The 19,701-nt window shown below is 35.6% G+C and overlaps 1 protein-coding gene across 4 annotated transcripts in view; it reads left to right on the forward strand.

Moving 5' to 3' along the window:
- smarcad1 (SWI/SNF-related, matrix-associated actin-dependent regulator of chromatin, subfamily a, containing DEAD/H box 1) overlaps positions 1 to 16,694 on the forward strand; it is a 46,033-nt gene extending 29,339 nt beyond the window's left edge. For all 4 annotated transcript variants that reach the window (XM_062982129.1, XM_062982127.1, XM_062982130.1 and 1 more), the window contains exons 10-24: positions 4,662 to 4,864; positions 5,194 to 5,284; positions 5,473 to 5,572; positions 7,573 to 7,632; positions 7,833 to 7,908; positions 9,041 to 9,176; positions 10,039 to 10,176; positions 10,578 to 10,673; positions 10,820 to 10,937; positions 11,275 to 11,396; positions 12,079 to 12,267; positions 13,094 to 13,212; positions 14,019 to 14,201; positions 14,830 to 14,939; positions 15,706 to 16,694. In XM_062982129.1, the coding sequence (XP_062838199.1) occupies positions 4,662 to 4,864; positions 5,194 to 5,284; positions 5,473 to 5,572; positions 7,573 to 7,632; positions 7,833 to 7,908; positions 9,041 to 9,176; positions 10,039 to 10,176; positions 10,578 to 10,673; positions 10,820 to 10,937; positions 11,275 to 11,396; positions 12,079 to 12,267; positions 13,094 to 13,212; positions 14,019 to 14,201; positions 14,830 to 14,939; positions 15,706 to 15,767 (1,803 nt within the window). In that variant the 3' untranslated portion in view covers positions 15,768 to 16,694. The remainder of the gene's footprint in view (positions 1 to 4,661; positions 4,865 to 5,193; positions 5,285 to 5,472; positions 5,573 to 7,572; positions 7,633 to 7,832; positions 7,909 to 9,040; positions 9,177 to 10,038; positions 10,177 to 10,577; positions 10,674 to 10,819; positions 10,938 to 11,274; positions 11,397 to 12,078; positions 12,268 to 13,093; positions 13,213 to 14,018; positions 14,202 to 14,829; positions 14,940 to 15,705) is intronic.
- Positions 16,695 to 19,701: the final 3,007 nt, after the last annotated feature.

Here is a 19,701-nt window from a genome sequence, read left to right on the forward strand (position 1 = left end):
GCTACATGTCTGAAGAATTTTTAAAATGCTTGGAAGTTCAAAAGGAGTAACCTTTAAAGGTGTTTAAGGGAGACTGTACTGAAATTTAACATGTAGATTACTTCGTTCTTTTCTTGTATTTATCTATTACATTAAATATTCCTTAAATACTTGTAGATCACCTTTCTGACCAGTTGGGTTTAATAACAAGAAAATGTCATAGAAACAGAAGCTGGAGTATTCTACACAACCTAGTTGAATGAACCATTATAATTGTATCAGAAAAGCATAATAAAGAGTGGCTCGGGAAGGTCTAAATACTGTATGTAAGGTTGGCTCCTCAAAATATGAAAACTACTCCTTATTTTAAAAAAATGGCATTCTCTATAGATTGTATATGGAGAAATAGGTTGATTTAGGTTCAAATTAGATCAGGAATTGTATTCTTGCAGTTTTGCATGTATGTATTTAATACCTATGCATAATAGACTGTTCAGCTAGACAAGAATTTCAGGAATTTGGAAGAAGCATTTCCTAAACAAAGAAATGCTGAACTTATATATTTATAATATAGCTTCAGATACGTTATTCATTGTTTTAAATAGATTTGCCCTCATCCTTCACTTAGTCCAGTAGTCCAAGGGTAGCATGAAGCATCTGTATGAAGCCTCCAATTCTGTAGTTGCGCAAATCTCATCGGATGAAATGGACCTTGAGTAAGGTGAACATTGGATCCATAATCTTCTGAGATACATGCCATAGCAGAAAACATATTTTACATCCAGAAGGCCGCAGATAAATTCCCAACATCTCCAGTTTAAAAAAAGAGAGTGTAAGGATCAGGCTAAGAAACAACCATAATCCACAGGCTGGGTAATACATTTTATTTAAATATTTCAGGTTGTTTTTTTAGATTGCAGACCACACAGAGTGTGATTAGAGATAAAATGAAGCACTAGTACACTACAATAACAGCCAACTTAAAATAACTAAATATCAAAACATTTGAATAAACATTAAAATGTTCATGCTACAGCAGGAACTGTTAATAAAAGTCAGCTAAAGACATGCACAGAATCCATACAGTTTGAAACTCAGCAGTATCAGGAATGTAAAAGCAATTCAAAATAATATTGATTTATAGGTTCTGCTTAAAATTCTGGATTGAAACTGATTTAAGGTTCTACAGTGTGTAGCACTTACCAAGTAAGCCCTATTCCTTGTGCTTATCTGTGTGAGGTATTGCACACAACGCTACAGTCAGGATAGTGAGGTTGGTCTTAAAATACAGGTTTTATGAAATAAGTAAAAGTGGCCCATTAGATAACTCAGCTGCACATTTCTTTAGGTTTAAAGCTAAATTAAGTAACAGAATATTAGTGTCACATATCCAGTTGCCTGCTCTTATCTACAGCTGTTTTTTTGCTATTCCTGAAGTTTCAGAACCACCTTCAAAGGCGGCTCAATGTAGTGTGCATTATAGTAATCTAGTCAAAATAGACCAGTGATATGGTAAGAGAACTCCATCTATTCATAATTAAAGCACCTGTAATTTTTTGACCTAAGCAATTTTAAGACAATGGGACTCTTAAGTTTAATGTAAACTGGATTGCAACTGGATTTAACAAATAGAATCAAGTTTAAATCTAATTTAATGTCAAACTGAGCTTTAGGAATCTATAATAAATGATTAGAATATTCAATTTTTTTCAGCCTTATTAAAAATATAATGATGGCATAAATTGAAACCCAGCTATATCATTGGTGGTTCAGTGTTGTGTAAATTGACAAATACCTCATAAATGTTTAAACATACTTTCAACAAGGCATTACTTGAACTGGTAATCATCATTTCAAAGAAGTTTTTAAAGATGCTTTCTATGCCATGCTCTTCAGTAAAGAATTTTCTCATAAAGCCATCATTCAACCATTTAAAAGATTAAATTGTATAAATTCCATTTATGGTTTATTGGGTTTTTTAAAAAAAGATCAGACAATAACTTATGACCAAATCAGAAAGGATCACTCTTTTAAAAAGATGTTCTGAACTTTTAAGCGCAAAACAGAAAAGCGATTGAACTTGTTAAGAGCTCTTTATTTTAAGCACCATATAGTGTTTACTTCTAAACACCAATTTCTCTTTAAACCACCTTTAAACCACAAGCTACTAGATTTCATGCTTCATCTCTGGCCCCTTTTACACTGCCAAAATCCAGTTCGAAGCAGTTAGTCTGGATTTTATATGGCAGTGTAGAAGGGTCCTCTTTTGAAGTATTGATTACCATGCAACCTTAACCAGAGTTTTGTCAGCTCATTAATCTTGGTTAATGCTAACCAGGATTCACTTTTAAAACTGGTTTTGGAGCAAGTATTGGCTCATGCAATCTGCTTTAAAAACTATATATTGCAGTTGGAATTTTGAGGCCATTGAAATGTGAGATGTAAACTTGGATTAAATGTTAGTTTTTCTTTTCTGCTGCATACAAGCTCATATTTTCTGAGTAACTAGTTACCATCTAATTCTAACATTTGGTAATGCAGTTACATGGGTAGAATTATTGGTAAAATCAAGTGTTGTGCTATGGTTGGGTACATTTCTGAATGCCCCAGAAGTATAATTGCCTCCTTGGAAATAAAAAAGGTTAAAATGTGAAAGTGCTTCTCTCACAGCCCATTGCCAATTGTGTTGACTTTTTCTTTGCAGGGAATTTTTGGCACAGACCATATTTGCAATGACCCATGTCATTTTGGCAGTCTGAAATGGCTCAGTCTGCTATATTTAGATGTACTTTAGATCAAACCAGATTCTTAATTCAGAAGAAATACAGTGGAACCTCAGCTTAAGAGCATCCCAATTTAAGAGCAGTTTGAGTTAAGAGCTAGTGCCAGAGGGAGCACTAGTTCCAGATTACAAGGCTTTAGGGTTTCAAGGGAGCAGCCTCTGTGCCTCGTGCTCTTATTCGCTTCAGGAAATAGCTTTCTGTTTTGTTCTGGTTCACTTTAGGAGATTGCTGTCCACTATGCTCTTGTCCGCTTTGAGGACCTTTAGGTTAGTTGATTTTGTCTGATTTTTATTCCTGGTATGTTTGGCTTCATGGAGAGGGAGAGGGAGCCACAGAGGGAGGGAGGCTGGAATGAGTACAGTAGGAAGAAAATGATGCTTATGCCACTTTACTTTGTGCTTCTACCATTTTAAAGTTTACCTTCCTTTGTTTACTGTTGCATTGTGAATGTGCAGGATTTGCCTTGCTGTTACACTGGCCAACACATATTTTGTTGCCTCAAATGTGTTTCCTTGCCACAACTTTGTGCTTCTACGATTTTAAAATTGATCTTCCTTTTTATAGTTCTATGTGAATGTGCATTTATAGTACATTTTTGTTATTTAAAAACATGTAACCAACAAAATGAGAGGTTCATGGGGGCCAGAATGGATTAATAGCATTTCAATGCATTCCAATTGAAAATTGCTTTACGATAAGAGCTATTTGAGTTAGGAACCCAATCATGGAAAGAATCAAACTCTCAAGTCAAGGTATTATTGAGGTGTTGCTTTTTAACTTGAGCTGTTTTTTTTCTTCCTTTTTGTCAAGCTGAATTTGAAGAGAGCATTAGTCATCAAGCTGCATCTTGACAAGGCAAAATATAACAGAAAGGGCTATTGAGTTTCATATTATGCATGAGATTAACTTCTGTAGAAAGAGAATAATAGATGTAGTGACTGATTTTCTGTAATGGTCACAACAAGACTCAAAGCTTCAGGATTAGGAAAATATTAGCTTATTTTGCATTCTCTTTCTCATATCCTTCAGTCACTTCCTTGTTTCAACAAGCATGGAGGGTGGTTCTCTGGTGCTAGAGGCAATCTTAAAATAGCAGCCAGATCTTTGACAAGAATTGTCCTGGCTATTGTAGGTTTGAAAGGGCACCCTCCCTTCCATATGGGGGGAGGGGGTGTAGAAAATTGAAGGCTTTAGCTTTTGATATCTTTCTTTGATAGTGATAGTTTAACATACAGCAAGGTTTATCCATAGTAGCCCACCATGGCAAGCTAGGACCATAGATCCCTTAAAATCCCTGCGAAGACTGTGTGATTGTTCAGTGGTTTTAATTTTATTTGATTTTGGAGGAGTGTGTGTTGTTTACTGTGTGAATTATATTTATTTTGTCTTAGATCTGAAAAATAAATACAAAGCACACACCAAAAGTTGCAAATCTACTGGTGTGCCATGCCCTCAAGTCTTTATTGATAGTGCCCTCTATTGTTGAGAGAGGGATTTTCCAAATTTGTACAGTGAACTAAATTTGATAGCTAAAAACAAAATTATTGTTGAAAAACATAATATTTTCAACTAAGGGTAATAATGCACAATCAATTCCCTTTTCACATAACTTTGCACAAATTTGTATTCTGCATTTTATATAGATCATGTTCTAAGTCTTTATTTATTGTGCTTCTATATATTTTCTGTCATCGGAGTCAGTTTACAAAGAGTGTTGCAAAGGAGTATTAAAACTACAATAGAATTGTTGTACGATGTTGAGATGCTAACTTGAACAGTCTGGTTTCATTTCTTTCTAGGAAAGAAGCAATTTAGAGCTTGCTCATAGTGCTGGTCTATGGTTGATTTAGTTTTGATTTAGTAATGGTGGCTAATCTTTTTCTGTCTTTCCCCTTTAAGTTCTCAAAAATGTGCAAGACCAACGGCTTGTCAGAAGATATTATATGGAACTGCAAAATATTATTGAGAGAGAGGGATGTTGTTTTAAAACTAATGAATAAATGTGAAGAGATCTCAAATAAACTGAACAAACAAGTGACAAGGATCACTGGAAATGGGGGAGGTGGATGGAATATCGAACAGCCTTCCATTCTGAATCAAAGGTTGGTATAATTGCTCTTCATTGCTGAAAGTGTGCACAATACAGGTTCATAGAAAGCAGCCCTCAAAAATTAAATACAGAGACTAGCTTTTAAAAGTGGGCAACAGCCAGAAGCTTACTTGAGTCTGTGCAGCCAGTCTTAGAGACTTACATGGAATTATATTTCTCTTTTTCTTGCAAATAGTTGTCTGCTTTGAATCTATTATTTTTTAAAAAAAATACACAGTGTAACTAGTTGTTTCAGAGATTTGCTATCATTTCATAAGTTGCTGATCACCCATGTTGCGTTTCCATAAGAACTTAATGATGTCCTTTCTTTTATATGTTCAGCATGGAACTTAAACCATATCAGAAGATTGGTTTAAACTGGCTAGCGCTTTTGCATAAGCATTCACTGAATGGCATTTTAGCTGATGAAATGGTAAGTTGAAAATTCAGATATGAATTTAATCAGATATCTTTCTAATATGCTCTTTTGCACTTTACCTTTTCTGATCTTACAACCAAAAATAGCTCACGTTACAAAGTTATCAGTGAAATGTTGGTTTCTAATTGCAACCTGAAATAGGGATTACATTCTGTTTTATATTTGCTCCACTTTTCACATAGGGCTTAGGAAAAACCATCCAAGCGATTGCATTTCTGGCATATCTTTATCAAAAAGATGATACAGGTCCACATTTGATTGTAGTGCCGGCATCAACAATAGGTAAGAAATGTCATAAATAATTTTTAAGATTGCAGTTAAATTGAAGTTACATAGAAATGAGCTTAGCTGAACTGAATGGCACATAACTTTCAAGTAAACTTCCATATAATTTACTTCATATGCACTGATTTGTTACTTTAAAAAACAAACCCCTATATGCCTATGCAAGAACGTCAATTTTACTGTTTCCTTGTTTCACTTTATACAGTATTATGTTTATCAGTGATGCTATTGTCATGATGGTATTAATGGTATACATTTATAGCTTTATAATGTTTAAAAGTATTTTTTTAAAAAAAAAAAAATACATATTCTGCTCTTTGCCCAAGTAATTTTGAGTAGCATATATGGGATTTCCCTTTAATAGGAGAATCTTATTCCTTCCTTTAGAGCAGGGGTCGCCAAACTTTTTAAACAGAGGGCCAGTTCCCGGTCCCTCAGACTGTTGAAGAGCCGGACTATAGTTTTTTTAAAAAACTATGAACAAATTCCCATGCACACTACACATATCTTACTTTGAAGTAAAAAAACAAAATGGGAACAAATACAGCCTCGATGTTAATAATAATAATACTCATAATAAAAATAATAAAGAGGGTTGGAAGAGACCCCTTGGGTCATTTAGTCCAACCCCCTTCTACCTTTGTGCACCAAAAGCACAAGTAAAGCACCCCTGACAGATGGCCACCCAGCCTCAATGTTAATAATAATAATAATAATAATAATAATAATAATAATAATATCACACAGTCCTAAATGCTTGGGAAGTGTTCAACTTGTAATTTTGTGATACGAATTCCAGCATATATATCTCATTTTCTGTGTTATACTCTGTCTTAGTGTCAATAATAATAATAATAATAATAATAATATGCCTCAAGTACCACCTCCTAGCAGTAAAGAACTGGTGGGATGACAAACCTGTAAAAGTATTGGAAAATGAGCACGCAAAGATACTGTGGGACTTCCGAATCCAGACTGACAAAGTTCTGGAACACAACACACCAGACATCACAGTTGTGGAAAAGAAAAAGGTTTGGATCATTGATGTCACCATCCCAGGTGACAGTCGCATTGACGAAAAACAACAGGAAAAACTCAGCCGCTATCAGGACCTTAAGATTGAACTTCAAAGAATCTGGCAGAAACCAGTGCAGGTGGTCCCGGTGGTGATGGGCACACTGGGTCCCGTGCCAAAAGATCTCAGCCGGCATTTGGAAACAATAGACATTGACAAAATTACGATCTGCCAACTGCAAAAGGCCACCCTACTGAGATCTGCGCGCATCATCCGAAAATACATCACACAGTCCTAGACACTTGGGAAGTGTTCGACTTGTGATTTTGTGATACGAAATCCAGCATATCTATCTTGTTTGCTGTGTCATACAATATAATAATAATAATAATAATAATAATAATAATAATAATAATAATAATAATAATAAAGAGGATTGGAAGAGACCCCTTGGGCCATTTAGTCCAACCCCCTTCTGCCTTTGTGCACTAAAAGCACTAGAAAAGCACCCCTTAATAACTGATAATTAAATAAATAATTATTAAAATACCATTATAAACAAGCAAGGCTTTGGAAGGCGCGCACCAGGCGAGGGAGGAGGCGGGAAACGTGTGCATCTTTCCCTCCTCCCTTGTGCCGCACGTGCCTTCCTCGGTGGAGGAGGAGGGAGCCGATGCCGCGGGGGCCGGATAAATGGCTTCGATGGGCCGCATGTGGCCCCCGGGCCTTAGTTTGGGGACCCCTGCTTTAGAGAAACCCTATTGATTTCAATTGAACTCATTCTCGGGGACATGCAACATGAGTTTAGCTGAGACGTGAGCTAAAGGATGCCAAATGAATTTCATGGCTAAACATCCTTTCAATCTAATTCCATATTACAGATTAAACAGTTTTAGATATGTATATTAATGAGAAGACTCGTGTTGATCTGAATGTGCAATTGTCAATACCTTCACAGTAATTATTCAATTTTTTTAAATAGATAACTGGATAAGAGAAGTTAACCTGTGGTGTCCTGAACTCCAAGTCTTATTTTATTATGGTAAGAAATTCTGTTTAAAATAAAATGTAAGATGATATACAAACCTTTGGATAAATTTACCAAGACAGCATATAAGAAAAACTACAAATATGCCCGAAATGCCTTTTCTGGTGTCACATAAGAAAGTTATCATTTGCAGTCAAAATATTTGTTTAGAGTTTTCTCGAACTGCAATGAGAAATCATATTTTTCCCTTCTAGGATCTCAGGATGACAGGAGGCATCTGAGAATGGATATCTATAATAAAGCAGTAGATTTCAATGTGATCATAACAACGTAAGCATATAAGGAAAAATTAGCTATTTCTTTTCTCCCCAGAAGGCATTTCTCTCTGTCATATCTTCCCATTTCATCATGAAGGTGAATCTAATCCAAACATTCCATGTAAAGTCCAAGATGTGACTATACAAAGAAGACAGCTCCTCGTCGTATATTGTCTGGAATTATAGGAAGCAAGTTTAATTCTAGTAGAATTCCCTCTAAGGCACTTCCTTCCTTCTTCTGTGCAATAAATGACACAGTGTGGAAAATAGCGCAAAAGTACAGATATAACCATTCACCAAGATTCCAATTTATCTGCATGTACAAAGTATATATTACGTATCTCAAAGGTGTTTTTCTCCACTTATATCCCACCATAATGATAATTCTCAATCCTTTCTAAGATATCAGTGCAACATATGGTACTGAGGAAGGAGAAAGAGCATTCCTAAAGGGAAGAGTTATTTCTTCTATTGTTAGCAATCTTTAAAGTCACATTGAACATAACTTTACAAGCAAACATTAGAACTGTAATTTAATATGCCCTTTTGAACATGAACATTAGTTCCAATTAATTTGGATATGCCATCCAAAATAGTGGATGTGAATTTCATTATACTCATTTCTTTAACAAAAATGTATAGCAAGAGAGGGGTTTAAAATTCTCTGATCCTAGTTTTAAATAAAGCTTCTTCAAAATGTAGCATGTTTCTTTAAAACTGCATAACAAACCCATCACTTAGTATTTATTACAGGGATAACATTTTGCTTGTGGAGGGGCATGCTTCAGTGTTTCTATGTATTGTTTGGCTCATGAAAAAACTGATATTGGTGCTCCAGGATGGTAGGAAAAGTGAACGTGGAACGAAAATGTCAATTATAGTTTGATAATGTAATTATTATAGCACTAGAAAAAACTCTTCATTTTCATAAGTACTAATTAAACCAGGCTACTTTTTCTTGGGGCCTACAATTCTTTTGACTCTGACAGAGGGTTAAGTAACTGTTATGTGCAAATGAGTGTTAGTTGAAGGGCATGAAGATTAAAAGTGCATCTTCTTCATATCTGCCTTTCTAGTTTTTATGACCGTCAGAAGGTAATTTATTTTTACAGAAGATATATGTTCATTGTTTGCTCTCTTTATAGGTATAATTGTGCAATTAGCAGTTCAGATGATCGAAGCCTGTTCCGACGAATGAAGCTAAATTATGCAATCTTTGATGAAGGTCACATGTTAAAAAACATGGGCTCTATACGCTATCAGCATCTGATGACTATCAATGTAAGACTTTGATTTGTCCTTATTTAGGGCACTTTTACTCAAAAGTTGTATAAGATGTTCAAATGAAATGTACCATTCGGTCAAAAGGAAATTATTTTCATATGCCATTCTTGTAATAATAATAATAATAATAATAATAATAATAATAATAATAAAATTTATTTTTAACCTACCCCAGATACAATAACACAAAAGATGTTAAAGCAAACAATTAAAAATAAGCAAATTGAACACCATTAACTAAAATCAATCAATCAATCTTGTACTTAAATTACAGTAACAGGGTAGAATTTAGTTTTGAGTAAACGTACACAGGAATATAATTTAAGCCAGATATACCAGCATTTGCTTCTCAAATTCTAAAAACAATTGAAAATTGGCATTAAATTGTTCCCTTGGATTGAAGTTTAAATCTGTTCATTAAAAAACCCTTTGAAGGCCAGGAGAGAAGAAACCTCTGCCCTGTAGTACCATAAGACTGCCATTATCTGCTATTTCATGTATGGTGATTTCAGTTTATAAAATGCAGCTTCGACTCATGCAGCAGTGTTCCTTGTTGCACAAGTGGCAGAATGTGAAACCACTTCCTACAATCCATTGCATGAGTCATTTTGACGTAGTGGGATTCTGTCCTTTATTTTCTGTGTTTATGTATTATACACATCTAAACTTCTTAGCTATGCATTCAATAGATTAACAGCTAAAATAGCTTTAGATATGATAAAGTGACCCAGAAGTACAAATGTTGTAAACTGTAGTTTCCTACTTTCACCATCTTACAAAAATAGATTTTTTTCATGAGTCCCACTAGAGAAGAACCATAGTAAAGACTTAACCACACTTATTTTTGTTTCGGAAATAGGCAAAAAACCGTTTGCTGCTAACAGGGACTCCAGTGCAAAACAATCTTTTGGAGCTTATGTCTCTCTTGAATTTTGTGATGCCGCACATGTTCAGTAGTAGCACTAGTGAAATTCGGAGGATATTCTCTTCTAAAGCAGTAAGTATATTTCGAGTGTATTTTTGCTGCTCATAAACACAGATTGTCAGGTTTTATATCTTATCCTAACAGACAATTCAATGCTATGTTTCAGAGACATCTTCATAATTCTCCCTTTAAAAAAAAAACATTGGTGGCTATATTATGATGAGTGTTTTAGAAATTACGTCCATACATCACAGTATTCATAGAACAAAATATTTATACTTAGAAATCATGTCTATATATCATAGTATTATATAGAGCAGAACATTAATCACATTCCACTAGGATAAATACCATTTTAATTAATAATGATAAAACTTTATACCCTGTCACTATCTCCCCAAGGGGACTCGGGAAAGCTAATTCAGGTTCATGTAGCTTGATTGTTTTTTTTTGCTTTTGCTTTTTCTCATTAGAAGGCATCCGAGGAACACAGTGCATATGAAAAGGAGAGAATTACACATGCCAAACAGATAATCAAACCTTTCATCTTGAGAAGAGTAAAGGAAGAGGTATGTTTTCATTTTAGATTACGAAAATTGCTACAGTGTAAAAAAAATCAGACAGGTTCTTAAACAGAACTATTTTCCAAGCAGGCATACATTATGACCCATGTCTAGTGCCCAAATGATTTAAAAGTTTGTTTTTGACCCACCAGGTCCTCAAACAGCTACCTCCCAAAAAGGATATTGTGGAGTGGTGTGAAATGTCTGAGAAACAGGAAAAGCTATACCAAGACCTCTTCAGCTCCTTAAAGAAATCTATTGACAGTCACGGTAAGCATGTTTTAATTTTTTTTTCTCCAGCTTTCTCCCATTCCCATTTTGTTCTAGAAAATAATTTGCTGACCTCTGTTAAGTTTGCAGTTGTGTGTGTGCCTTTAAATCTCCTGTTAACTTACATTGATCCCATGGATTTCATAGGGTTTTCCTAAGCTTGGAATATTTAGTGGTAGTTTTGCCTGTCTCGTTCCCCAAAAGATTGCCTCCAGCACCAGGTATTCATTGCCAGTCTCTCAAAAAGCAGGAGAAGAAGGAGTTCCAACAAATTTTACTGAATACATTTGGAGATAGTAGTATCATTTGTAATTCGTTCATCTTTTTTTGTTTATAGAAAAAAATACAGAAATGGGAAATGTAATGATGCAGCTAAGAAAAATGGCCAACCATCCTCTCTTACATCGCCAATATTATACATCTGAAAAACTTAAAGTGATGTCACAACTCATGCTCAAGGTAGAATGCTAGATTTAAATACTTCAATGACCTGTTGGTGCTTTTTAAGTCTGGGATTGAGTCAAAAACCAATCATTCATGTCTGTGTTTGGCATTAAGTAACAAGTAGCAAGGCAAAAGAATCAGTATCTTTAGCAAAAGATTGCTGCAGTTATAAACATGTCACAAATTGTAGGATGAGATAAGTAAAGGGTGAAATGTTCTGTGATCTATCATGAAAGGATGATAAATAATAGAAAGTAAACACAAGATTAATTGGTTATGTCTAAAGTACAGCTCAGTGTAACATGCAGGATCCGCAATGAATATTCAGGTCATATGCTTTCTTCCTTTTCTCTCTTTTTGCATATGATCAAGAGAGGTTTGGATATTTTAAAACCTTAATTAACACCATGTTGGGATTTTAAAATTTAATCTTATGGAAATATTACATCTTTCCCCGTATCTATTGATTCCAAAAGACTCCTCTTCTACACCTTCATCATCTGCACACTCCAATTTAAAATAGGGATAAGGCTTCTTATTGGCATTATGTCTGAAAAACAGTTATTGTGCTAATCCTGTGGTCAACAGTTCATACGTGGTGTGATGGTTTTATAACTATATGCAAAACTGTTAAATGTATTTGTGTTTGAATGATTTTGGTAGCTCCCTCAATTTCTACCTGTTCGTTTGTTTTTAGGAACCTACACACTGTGAAGCAAACCCTGACCTTATATATGAAGATATGTCTGTGATGACAGATTATGAATTACATCTGCTTTGTAAACAATATGCAAATATTCATGACTTCAAACTTGAGATGGACCTTATTTTGGACTCTGGAAAATTTAGAACATTGATACACATTTTATCGGAGTTCAAAGAAAAGGTTGGTTTTACCAGTGTATCCTGGACATTTTGTAATACTACATTTATAACATTTTGTAATGTCATATTTGTAATGTAATGAACTCAACTCACACCTGTTTCAAATCTCTGTCTGTGAAGTTTATTAGGCGACGTAATAGGCATAACACTAACCAGATCTAATGCGCCAGCATTTTTCATACTATTTGAGCTTTTTTTGTTTGCCTCACTATGTTGATTATTAACCCTGATCATCACTCTGACTGGCATTCATTGCATCTATGATAGTATGCCATCTGAATAGTGAATTTGTCTTACATATGTGAACTGATGGCTTCAGCTTCCTTGGAGAAAGGGTGGTATCATGCATAATAATAGAAGATGCAAATATTTAAAGAAAATGTGCATTAGTTTCTTGAATATTCAAATCTAAAACACAAAGTATGTTTAAAAAATATCTTAGAGCTTCAACTGCAGAAACGCCATCTGAAGTATGATACTTACATTCATGTATCTTTTTGTGCTGTTTTAGACGGACAGTATGATTACTCCTGGGCCAGTGTCAACATATTTCATCTATTTCACTTACAGTTTAGTGTGATCAAGTCTTGCTTTACTACTAGCTTAGTAGAAGTTTATCTCATAGCGGACTGTCATCAGGCAAAGATGGGAATGAGATAGACTTTTCTCTCTGCTTAATTTTTGAATCCAGACTTTGAGATACCTCTAATTCAAGTTATATATACATCAAACTGAAACAGATATAAAAAATATCTCAAGTTTTTTTGTAGTTCTGCTTCTCAGAAAGATTGTGGTTTTACTTATAAATCTGCTCTTTCCTCCTTTAGGGTAACAGAGTTGTCCTTTTTAGCCAGTTTACTATGATGCTGGATATCCTAGAAGTTCTTCTGAAACATGAGCAGCATCGATATCTGAGGCTGGATGGAAAGACACAGATTGCTGACAGGTTGGTAAAAGCAAAGTGATAATAAAAGAACACCATAAAGAGGTCCAATTAATATTAATTTTCTTGTATTTGGATTTGATTATGGGTATTTGAATGCAGTGTGGACAAAACCCCAGAAGCAGTTTGGAGGAAACATTTCAGTGGTCTCTAGAAAAATCAAAATATTCTTACCTGGTCTAGTTGTTTCATTTTGTGTGTGACACAATGCCCATTTGATCTATACATAACAGCAGACGGAACTTCCAACTGTGAGAGCTGTTCAGCAGCGGAACTCTCTGCCCCAGAGTGTGGTGGAGGCTCCTTCTTTGGATGCTTTTAAACAGGCTGGATGGCCATCTGTCAGGGCTGTTTTGAATGAGATTTTCCTGCTTCTTGGCAGGGGGTTGGACTGGATGGTCCACGAGTTCTCTTCCAACTCTATGATTCTATTATTCTATGAAATGGCTTCTGGGTGTTATAGTCAGGGGAAAAATGTAACTGAAAATAAGACTATAAGTGATGAATAAGATGACCTGAGAAGTTTGAAAGTGATTGCATGTTCATGTATGCCATTGATTTGTTTATCTAAATTCAGTGGATGACAACTAAACAATGTGCATTGGCTCCATTGAAATGTGTTGTGACTCAGGTAATAGGAAAACCATGTCTGTGGGCTGAGGTCAGTGATGGGCCATTTGCTCACACAGTTGATGCCACAATCCAGGTGAACAGACATTTATATATCTTTCCCTGTAATGTGGCAAAATTATGGAGGACAACCCCAAGTTGCACACTAATGAATGTTTTGTTTTCACTCTGTTCTGTAGGATACATCTGATAGATGAATTTAATTCAGATATGGGCATCTTCATTTTCTTGCTTTCAACTAAAGCTGGGGGTCTTGGGATTAATCTTACCTCAGCCAATGTGGTCATTCTTCATGATATTGATTGTAACCCTTACAATGACAAACAGGCAGAAGACAGATGTCACAGAGTAGGGCAAACCAGGTATGGACTTGTTTGTTAAATGTATGAAGGGAGCAGAGCTATGTGTTGGGTATGTTTTGAATTCATACAGAATGGTGAGTGTAAACTGGCATAAGTGACATATCATGTTGAATAAAACTTCCATTTGTTTCCCATTTATCTCCCACCAATACTTAATGGTAAGCCAGTTGATCGCTCTAAAGAAGAAACCCTTTGCTACACAGGAAGGGTTTTCACATTCCTAGGAGTATGCTTCTTAGTTACAGAAAGAGTCTCCAAATATTGAGATGCTCTTCCATTCAGATGTTTGTTCTTGATGTGCTAAGAGTTGATGATCAAAGAGACAGGGCTAATGTATTTTCTCCCTCACAGGCTTATGGTAATCCTGATTTGAAATTCTGAATAGAGATTGGTTGTTATTGCCACTGTATGGATACAAGCATTTTCAGTCAACTAGTTCAGAATTAAGTTTATAGTGATATACTATTTCTTTAGAGAGGTGTGTTTAAGAGGTCACCATATTCCCTTCAAATATAAATTAGGGCACAACACTGTTTTCTGTAAAAAGTGAAATACAAACAATAAGTTGCTTTGGCTAAATTGGCTTATAGAAAGTTGTAAACATTGGATCTTTTGTTTTTATTTTTAGAGAAGTGAAAGTTATAAGGCTTATAAGTAAAGGGACTATAGAGGAATCTATGCTCAAAATCAGTCAACAGAAGTTAAAACTTGAACAAGACATGACAGCAGCAGATGCAGGTAAGTTCTCATAAAGACATCTCACTACATAAATTGCAAGAAGATGATCTGGACACAAAGCTATAGGATTCCATTCATGTTACTAGAAGCATAAAGACAAAGGTCAAATCAGACTTTATGAATCATGCAGTTAGTGGTTTTTAAAATAAATACATTGCTGTTCAAGCAAAAGCTGGTTTAGTTAGTTTGCAGCACAAACAATGGTAATGGCAGTTATCTCTGTCCTCCTAATGGATGGTGTGGATAGATCTCTTGCAATTTTCCTTTGCAAATTGGCTTGTAGAGCACAGCTTTAAAATACCTTCTCTCGCATAAAGTGAAATAGACATGAGATGAAGAGCATGTTCACAATGGAAAAACATTTCCAGTTCTGGAATTGAGCTCCTGATTAAGACCGTTCACCGAGCTAGGTTTCCAGAGCCTGTATTGATTAACCCTGCATCAGTCACTCAGGAGCTGTAGGACTCTGTTTGGTAAAACTACAGAATTAAATATGTCTTAGATTATTGGGGCTGGATTGTTACATTTAATGCCACCTGTGAGTGTAACCAACTTACACTGTCATGCAACTAGTAAGAGGTTGTTTGTTTCTTTGTTTCCTCCCTGTTTCTTAAGGGAATTTCTGAAAGAAAGAAATTGGCAACAAAGCACAAGTGTCAAAATGTGAGGTCCTATGTTAGGGGCAATTGTTTCCTGTCTGTTTGCTTTAGCATTTATGAAATGCTTCCTACATGTGCCTCTCTAATACATTCCTTTTCTTCTGCAGGAGAAGAAGGGGCCATTCCAGCTGATATAGCAACCCTATTAAAAACATCGTTAGGTCTCTAATAATAATGTAAAAAAAAGGTGTTGTACATTTTTTTTATTGGAGGAAAAATAAAAATGTGGTGCTTCAAGACATTTTTGTTATTAAATACATTTGTATGGACATTTCTAACTTTTTGTAATTACCCCGTTGTCTTGCTCATGACATAGTTCTTCCCTCCGCCCCTCTCCCCCAAAAAAGACTGGTACTCAAAGACAAAATGCAGAGTTGAGGCAAAAATGTAGTGCATTAAAAAAGCATTTAAGGTAACTCACCAATGCAGTTTTAAATGGGGACCCTAATTGTAATGGAACAGCTAAGACTTAAAATTGTTCCATATTTTTGTAATTATTTCTACCTCCAAATATATATATAGAACCTATTTCATGGATGTGTGGTTTTTTTTAATGTGCCTTATTTTAAATGCTCATATTTGTTGTCTCTTTGCTTGTTTTTATTTGAAGTACTGTAATGTTTTGTATGCAATTGTTCACATAATAAAATTTGACCCTCACAGATGTGTTTTGTTAAATGGTTATTTGAGAGACAAGAGGGAACAGGGTCATCACATGTACTTTAAAAGAAATACTGTAACTTGATAATGAGGCCTTCTCCGTACTGGTTCTTCAGAATTCTTTAACTAGAACTCTTTATACTTCTGGAGAGCATCCTTTGATGATTTTCTGAAAACCTATTAAATTATTATTATTTTTTTAATTTTATGTCCCTAAACACTTTTGATTTGTCCAACTAAGGTTAAGAATGTATAAACTGAGTTTCTTGTTAAGGTGTAATCCTATGGCTTTATAGATAAGCTTTCTTTTGAATTTTACGAGAATAGGCAAGATGATAACCGAAGTGTCTAAGATTCTGTGTGCTGTACAAAAACACAATAAAAAGGGCAGGTCCAGTATGATCTAATTAAATGCAATAAAGTGTTTCCTGACTTATCCTTTCTCCTTCCTGGAATAATTGATCTTTTTATTGTGTCTTCCTCCACATCTGTCAGTATGTTTTATGAGACTCATATTGGGTCTAGTAGTTTGTGTAAACCAACGTATTTTAAGTCAAGAACCCAGGTCACGATCAGTTAAAGAGCATGATCGCAATAAATCAGCCAAGAAAAAAAAACCCCAAAATTAACAGGGGAGAAATTGTTAAATTGTTAAAATGTATGTTATTTAAAAGTCGTTTGTTATATTCTAAACTTCCACATGTGGAAAAGTGATTGTTATACTCGTTTGTCCCAAATATTTTAAAACACTAAAATGTCAAATTTAGTCTCACTTCCCTAAATTCAAAAGGTGATGGAGAAGGGGTGTGCTCAACGCTACAAAGCCAGACTTGTAGCCAACGGATATTCTCTATTATAAGACGATGATGAAACCTGTGCATCACTAGCGAAGCACACATCTATAAGACTGTTTCTGACTGAGTGTTGCAGTTTTGAAGAAGATACATGTTGAACACCTGGAAGTGAAGACTGCTTTTCTGCATGTGGAAATAAACTATGCAATTTACATATAGGAACCACCAGAATTTGTGGAAAAGGCCAAAGAAAAACTTGTCTGCATGCCGCAATAGAGCATCTATGGCAGGGGTGTCAAACTCATTTTCATTTGAGGGGCCACATTAGTCTTGTGGTTGCCTTCAAAGGACCATTGAATCCATGGACAGAGAATCTGTGGATACTGGTGCCAACTATAATTTTTTATATACCGGGTGTTTGAAAAAGAACTCCCTATTTACCATTTAATTTAAATGGTGAATAGGGAGCTCTTTTTCAAACACCCTGTTATAGTGGCCAGCCCTATAGGTTTTTATCTAATTTGTGTCCCCAGATGTTATTGAATTACAACTCCCAGCACATTTCCTATGGAGACTGGGAATAATGGAAATTGCAACCCGACAGCACTTGTAGCTCAGGTTGGAGAAAAGTTAAAGGACATTTCAAAGCTTTCCAGATGTTACTGTATCACAATTCCCATCATTTCTAGTCTAATGATGGGGAATACAGGAGTTGTAGTCCAGCACCTGGAGGGCCACATAAAATTACATGGTGTGTGTGTGTGTGTGGGGGGGGGGGGGGGGGGGGGGTTAAGTTTGAAATGTGATCTTTGAGTTTAAGCAAGCTTCCAGGGCCTGGAATGAGATGGTCAGCCAAATGCTCACAAGAAAAAGGTGATCCCTGTCTGTTTAGCAGATTAAGGAACACAATGGAGTTACATCTTCGTTTGTGTTCAAGCTCTAATTATCAACTATGAAGACAAATGAATATATCAATGTGTATCTTTTGTTCTTGAGCCTCCTTATTTAGACACACAGTGGCTGGATCAGGTAGATGAGCGAAACCAGGTAATCAGCTGAGAGGGCTTATATTAAAATTTGGTAAAATAAATTTAATAGCTTCCTCTCTTGATCTACTAGGATGAGCTCAGCTGCTGAACAAGGAAAGGATCTGTTTTGGAAAGAGTTTGAGAAATGTTACAGGACATGCATATTTTCCCCCAGAAGGTGGCAGTATTAGAACTATTAAAAATGCACAATGTCAATGAGACAATGTGGAGTTAATATGAAGAAAGAAAGGGATAGCTAAATAAAAGATCAATTTTAAAAGGTTTGTGTAACATAACTATAAACCTGTAAAAAAAAAGGAAACTGAGTCAACCACCATTTAATGCAGCACAAACCAATCAATGGAGTTTGCAAGAGTCAGTACAAGCCTGCTCATGAGCTCGATTTCGTTACTGCCAATATCATATTGCTGTTCTACAAACCCAAAAAGTGGACCCACATCTGGCAGTCTGTACAGGTCTGCCTACAGCATTTTTAAAAGAGACATTATAAAGGTGGGAAACATGCAGAAAAAGCAACTTAAAGTATTGAGGGACTTGAGCAAACTCACCAATGAGGAGAATTTGGAATGTGTTGTCGAAGGCTTTTATGGCCAGAATCACTGGGTTGCTATGAGTTTTCAGGGGTATTCAATGCTAATCAAGGTGGCCAACTGAAACATTCACACCTGCCTCAAACAGACAAGAGTTCTTTCTTCCACCCTGACCATTCCACAGATATATAAACCCCACTTGACTAGTTTCCAGCATGCCTCACAACCTCTGAGGATGCCTGCCATAGATGCAGGCAAAACATCAAGAAAGAATGCTTCTGAAACATGGCCATACAGCCCGGAAAACTCAGCAACCCAGAATTTGGAATGTTTGTGGGTATTTTCCATACAGGAAAAAAAACAAGTAAAGGATGGTAGAGGCCTATTCAGTTAACCATGATGTGAAATAAAGAGACACTTTTCTTAATCTCTAATAGTAGAACCTGAAGCTGAATGGTGAGAAGTTCAAGACAAATAAGACTACTAATTCATCGAGTGTGTAATGCACCTGTGGAATTGACTAACAACATGGATGATTTTAAAGGAAGGTTGGATAAATTAATTGAAAATGAAGTTATTAATGTTTACTAAAACAGAATGACTAGTCATCATGTCCTATCTCAAAGCTTGTCTTTTTGCATTTGGTTGGTTGCTGGAGAGAGAAATTTTCTATAGGAATGTTTCTTTCAGGTAAGTTATTAGTCATGGTGAACAAAAGGCTGGACTAGACAAATTCCTGACTTGTGTACATGTGCCAAGTTGTGTCTGGCTGAGTACGCTGAGAAGAGGAATGTTTAAATTACAGTATAAAACATCTTGCTCGGGACCTTTCTGCCAGTATTTCACTGTACAGTGAAGACCATTTTAATCCAGTGCCTTTTAAATATTTTTGTCTCTAAAGATATGCTTAAATGTTGCTATTAATGATTTCTTTTTTGTTTTATGGAGAATGGTTATTTTCTGTAGAAAGGAGCTTTATGTCCACAAAATTTAAAAAGACTGGAGATATGGGCAAGCAGTTAAGTCTCAAACTACAACTAGGAGGATCCTAGTTCAAATCCTTACTCAGC

Source organism: Anolis carolinensis, chromosome 5, assembly GCF_035594765.1.
Source record: "Anolis carolinensis isolate JA03-04 chromosome 5, rAnoCar3.1.pri, whole genome shotgun sequence".
Classification (NCBI taxonomy): Eukaryota; Metazoa; Chordata; class Lepidosauria; order Squamata; family Dactyloidae; genus Anolis; species Anolis carolinensis.